This window comes from Neophocaena asiaeorientalis, unplaced genomic scaffold (genome assembly GCF_003031525.2).
Source record: "Neophocaena asiaeorientalis asiaeorientalis breed wild unplaced genomic scaffold, Neophocaena_asiaeorientalis_V1.1 scaffold87, whole genome shotgun sequence".
Classification (NCBI taxonomy): Eukaryota; Metazoa; Chordata; class Mammalia; order Artiodactyla; family Phocoenidae; genus Neophocaena; species Neophocaena asiaeorientalis.
In genome coordinates, this window is record NW_020175432.1 from 3485758 (window position 1) to 3489225 (window position 3468).

Consider the following 3468-nt stretch of genomic DNA (forward strand, 5'->3'; position numbering starts at 1 on the left):
AGGGCAGGACCATCCTCCCAGGGGTGGAGCCTACGCACCCGGGAGGTTGGATGTGAAGCAGAAGGCGTCGTAGAGTTCCTCGGCGTTCTGGCGGTAGCCGTAGTTGCGCACACCCCCCGAGGCTCCGCCGCCAGCCCCGGCGCTCCCGGCCCCGCCCAGGCCGCCGCAGGGCTCCCGGGGCTGGCTCACCGGGTACTGCACCGAGCCGTCGCGCAGCCAGCCCGCGTTGCACCAGTCCAGGCCGTCGCGCCAGGCCGCGTGCAGCTGCTCAGCCGACGCCAAGATGCCGTCCTGTTCAGCGCACGCGCGTTGCGCCTCCGTGAAGGTCAGCCTGTAGCGGCCTCCACGCGGGTGGTAAGGGAAGACTACGCCTGAGAGGATACACGAGGGTCAGCTCGGACCCCCCAACTCTCACCCACCTGCCCGACATCTGTGGTGCCGCGTGACTCTTCAACCTAGACCTTTCAGGCCATCCCTCACTATGGCCTCAGAGCTGACCATGCCTTTCCGCTGTTCACACCCCTCATACTCGCTGTGCCTTAAGCTTAGGATTCATTTGACCCTCCCCCTTGACATCCTTAATCGTGTCCACCTCCTTTCCACCACCGGAGACCTTTGTTTATGTTCTTTCCACCTTTCCACCTGTCGAACTACTATTCATCCTTCAAAACCCAGCTCCCACAACCCTCCTGCATTCAGTTCTACGTGCTTCTGACATTCTTCCAGCATTGGGACCTTCCTTCTTGTCAAATCCTGAGCCCAAAAAACGGACTCCCTCACACTGGGAGCCCACGAAAGTTTGACCCGGGGCAAAGACCTCTTTGATCTCCAGCATTGTCCGGGACAATTCTCATTGGTTTCCCTTCTACCTTCAGTTCTTATAACTCGTCCCTCATCAGAATCACAGTCATCTCAGCTCGCTAGCGTTCTGTGTGTCTGTGTTTGTGGGTTGGACCTTGGGGGTGCAGGTGCAAATGCTTCTCTCGGCAGGTGCAGGAAGGATCAAACAGGAGCCAGAGAGAAGAGCTGGAGCCTGACAGACTGGAGTTCCAGTCCTGGCTCTGCCACTCACTGGTATGTGCCCTGGTCAAGGCTCTAACCTCTCTGAGCCAGTTGCCCCTCTGTGAGTAATACCGTCTCCCTCAGGGTTTTTGGGAAATTTAAATGAAAGCTCGGAGAGCTCTTCAGCCAAGCTCCTGGCACACAGAAAACACCCAATAAAGGAGAGCTGCTTCTATTATTGTTGTTTTTCGCTATTGTTGAGAAGTTCAGCAAGTGAGGGCTCTGAAATCTCTCTAGCATCTTCTGAGGTGGAGTGAAGAAGGCAAACCACATGGGAGGGAATTCTTCAGAGAAACCCTACTTCCCAGCTTCACAGCCAGCCAATCAGAGCATCCCATCTCCCAGGCACAGTGATTGGCCCATGGATAGGCAAATGACTCAAGCTGGGCCAATGAAGGACAACTCTGGGACTCTAGCTAGCACTCCTAGGAAATCAATTGTCAAGCTGGGAGGGTGGAAGCCTGGCACTACTTTTTGGTTCCATCAGGGGAAACTTGTCCAAGGAAAGCCCACCCAGGGAAACAGAGCTGAAGGAAGGGTTTCTGACATGATGTGAATGTCTGGATCTCTGGATCTCACTGTGCTTGGATCCTACCAAAGGGTTCCCCGGTGTCTTCACTATTGACATTTTGGACTGGATTATTCTTTGCCGTGGGGAGACTGTCCTGTGTGTTGTGGGCTGTTTACAGCATCCGTGGTCTCTACCCACTATATCACCACAACCTACTTCTAGATCTTGCCAATATCCCCGGGTAGCAAAATCACCCCAGATCAGAACCATTATCCTACCCCACCAAGCCGCTGAATTCCTTCAGGCCAACTTGATTTGATTTCTGTCCTTTGCGATACCCTCCTCTCTTCTCCCTTAGAAATGAGCCTCATCCTGCCCACAGGCTAGTCACCTTCCAGGTCCAGCTTGACCATGCCAGTGTCATCCTCCAGCTCGTTGGTGACCTCGCACTCATAGCGCCCATAATCCTGCAGCGTGACGTTTCGGAGAACCAGGGAGGCATCCCCGGGTCCATCGCCCTGCAGCTCAGCCCGCCCGCGGTAGCTGCCAAACGCCCGGTGCTGGGCACCCAGCGCCACGAAGACATCGGCAAAGGCCAGCGGGTCCACCACCTTGGTCCACTTGAGGCGGACGCTGTCGTGGCCGTGGGCGGCTGCCTCGTAGTGGTAGCGGCAGGGCAAGACGATGGTGCCACCCCGGTGGCTGACCACCTGTCCCGGCGCCGTCTGCACCACCACCGAGCCCGACTCCCCTTCTATGGGCAACCAAAGAGGGTTAAGAAGAGGTTCTAGGGGCGGGGCAGGGGAACCTGGGGAGGGGGACCCAGGGAAAGGGATATGGGAAGAAAACTTGGGTGCGGATCAGGGGATCAGAAGGGTAAAGGGGCTCCGTAAGGGGACTAGGGAGGGGGCGGGGACTGTGGCCATCAGGACCGCCCAGCACCCTCCATCCTCCCTGCTCCATGCACCCTGGTGATCCTACTTGGCCACGGCTTCTGCGGGGCAAGATCCGCTTCCACGGTCCTGACTCACCCAGCACGTGCACGACCTTCTTCCGGCCGTGCTCCGCTTCCGCGGCGCCGGTGAGCAGCAGAACTCCCCATGCAGCTGCCCAGAGCGCCCCGCGACCAAGGGCCGCCGCCGGAGCACACACCTGGGGGCACGGTGCGCTCAGTGCAGCCTCCTGGCCTTTGTCTTTCAGAAGACTAACTCCCTGGCCTTCCTTTCCCGCGGCGAGGACTTCTTACATGCCCAGGTCCCCAGCCCAGCCAGGATCCCAGAGGACTCCCCCAAGGAGAAGGCTAGCAGACCCTCCCACCCACAGACCCTCCCACTCTCCCAGGATCTCACACACTTGCCCTTGGGCAAAGCGCACGCCCCTGGACTCACTCTCCCTTAGTTCTGCACGGGCAACCCACCTGACCCCCTGACCCCAACACCAGAGCCTCAGAGCCCCGCACCCTTCTCTCTCTCTCTCTCTTTTCTGGCCCAGGCCAAGGATTGGGGAGGAGGGAGGAGGGAGGAGGGAGGAGGGGCTGGAGCAGCGGCAGCAGCAAGGTTATCCGTGCGCCAGGAGACTGCAGCAAACCCGTGCAGGTGGGGGTGGTAGAGGCAGAGAGGGGGAGACACACAGAAAGAAGGCGAGAACGGGGAAAGAGACTGAGACAGAGAGAAAGGCAGGGAGAGATGGAGACAGAAGGAAAGTGTCACAGACAGAGGAAGGAAAGATGGAGAGGGACAGAGATACAAAGGGAGAGAGAGAAGAGAGTGCCAGAGGGAGACACGGAGAAGAGTAAGGAAAGATGGAGAGAGACAGAGATAGAGAGGGAGAGACAGAGACTGAAAGAGAGAAAGGAGAGAGAGCAACAGGGAAAGAGACACAAAGAAGAGGGAGAT

The 3468-nt window shown here is 58.0% G+C and overlaps 1 protein-coding gene across 1 annotated transcript in view; it reads right to left on the minus strand.

Moving 5' to 3' along the window:
* The window catches only part of HAPLN4 (hyaluronan and proteoglycan link protein 4), a 4463-nt gene that overhangs the window by 856 nt on the left and 139 nt on the right, over positions 1 to 3468 (minus strand). The window contains exons 2-4 of the mRNA XM_024767480.1: positions 2605 to 2725; positions 1965 to 2327; positions 39 to 371 (exon numbers count right to left, since the gene is read on the minus strand). Coding sequence (XP_024623248.1) covers positions 39 to 371; positions 1965 to 2327; positions 2605 to 2725 — 817 coding nt within the window. The remainder of the gene's footprint in view (positions 1 to 38; positions 372 to 1964; positions 2328 to 2604; positions 2726 to 3468) is intronic.